Source organism: Echinops telfairi, unplaced genomic scaffold (assembly GCF_000313985.2).
Source record: "Echinops telfairi isolate 266 unplaced genomic scaffold, ASM31398v2 ScPeMD7_28;HRSCAF=97, whole genome shotgun sequence".
Taxonomy (NCBI): Eukaryota; Metazoa; Chordata; class Mammalia; order Afrosoricida; family Tenrecidae; genus Echinops; species Echinops telfairi.
The window spans coordinates 4,134,538-4,136,115 of NW_022103925.1; the positions used below are offsets into that span (position 1 = coordinate 4,134,538).

Sequence of the window (1,578 nt, forward strand, 5' to 3'; positions counted from 1 at the left end):
TGACTTTCCATGTTGTATCATCATGTATCATGTACTGGCGTGACTGTCCATGTTGCTATGTAATGTAACCCATTGAGCACAAGGGGAGCTTCCCGAGGGTGGCGTCTGCTTCTAGACCACAGTGAGTGCTCTGGGAGGAACGGCTCTTTCGCTCTGCATGGATCCCCCAGCCCCAACCTACACATCTTGGGATACAAGCCCGGAAGCCTGCCCACTGGCCTGTGGGCCTTGGGACTCGCCGGTCCTCAGAGTTGCAGGAGCCAATTCCTGGAAGAAAATCTGCTAGCGGCTCAGTTTCTCCAGAGAGGCCTGACCACGACCCTGCTGTTGTATCTAGATCCATTTACCAATCTCCTCACTGAGGGCACTTAGATAGCGTCCACTGCTGTTGTGGCCATCAGTGCAGTATGGCCGCCAGCCTTATATGGCCATCATATCACACACGAGGTGTCTGGCCCTGGAGACGGAATCCTGGGGTAACGAGGGGGGGGCTTGTTCTCAGGCCCGGTGACCCAGGTCTGTAGGACATGAGGCACCCTTGTTCCGGAGCCTCCTGAGAAGCTGTGAGCTCCCCTGACTTGTGCACGGGTAGGTGTGGAGCACTGACGAGACCATGAGTGCACAGGTGTCAGCCTTGGGGGTCCTGCTGACTCCCCTGTGGGAGGGGACGCCTTCCTCTTCTCGCCCACCCCCCTTTCACTTCTCTGTGGGGTGGGGCAGGGCAGGGCCTCGCCGGGGCGGGCACATTGCTCACATGACGATCTCCTTCCGCGTGGTTTCCAGGGACAAGTACTCCACCCACGCCTTCCGGTCCTCATAGTTCTTGGACTCATCGACAATCTTCTGGAACATGGTCCTCTTCCTGAGCGTCAGGCAAGGGGACAGGCGCAGGTGGGTGGGGAGGAGGTACAGAGAGATGGGGTGCAGTGGGGGTCAGTGGGTACAGGGGCAGTCCCAGGAAACTCCATAATAACATCAGTGTCCCCGACAGGTAAGGTGGCCCTGCTCCCCACCCCCACTCAGGCCCTGCACCCATCTCTACCCCCCACTGTCCTGGGTCCTGACTCTAGCCACCTCCCTTTGCTGAGGGTGGACACAGGGTCCATACAAGGGGCCGAGCAGGGCTCCCCTCCCCTGAGCAGGGGGCTGCGGGGTGGGCAGCTCCAGGCTGAGCACCCGCTAGGTTGCAGGGCTGGGCTGGGAGCGAAAGCTGGGCTCCTGCATTCTGTCCTGGGGGGTGGTGGTGGCATGCGGGACCCTGCAGGCGGTGACACCCACTTAAAGTAGAGCGCCAGGTCGGTGGCAATGATGGCGATGTCCATCAGGTGGATCACGTGCTGGTGCTGCCGCTGGTTGAGGTTCTGGAAGATGTTCAGGGTCTGGGGAGGCGGGGCGCTGGTCACAGGGCTGCCAGCCCAGCCCCTACCCCACCCCCACCCCCACCATGCGGGCTCTACTCCTGTGGACGCTCCAGCCACTGTCCGTCCTCCCAGCCTGGGCGGGGAGAGCTCAGCAGGCTGGGCGGGGGTCATCTATGGTCCAGACCTTTCCCTTCCTGTCTGACCACTGCCCAAGTGG

At 61.2% G+C, this 1,578-nt stretch overlaps 1 protein-coding gene across 1 annotated transcript in view; it reads right to left on the minus strand.

Moving 5' to 3' along the window:
- Positions 1-1,578, minus strand: part of PDE6B (phosphodiesterase 6B) — a 46,412-nt gene that overhangs the window by 10,634 nt on the left and 34,200 nt on the right. The window contains exons 15-16 of the mRNA XM_045289479.1: positions 1,279-1,379; positions 755-862 (exon numbers count right to left, since the gene is read on the minus strand). Coding sequence (XP_045145414.1) covers positions 755-862; positions 1,279-1,379 — 209 coding nt within the window. The remainder of the gene's footprint in view (positions 1-754; positions 863-1,278; positions 1,380-1,578) is intronic.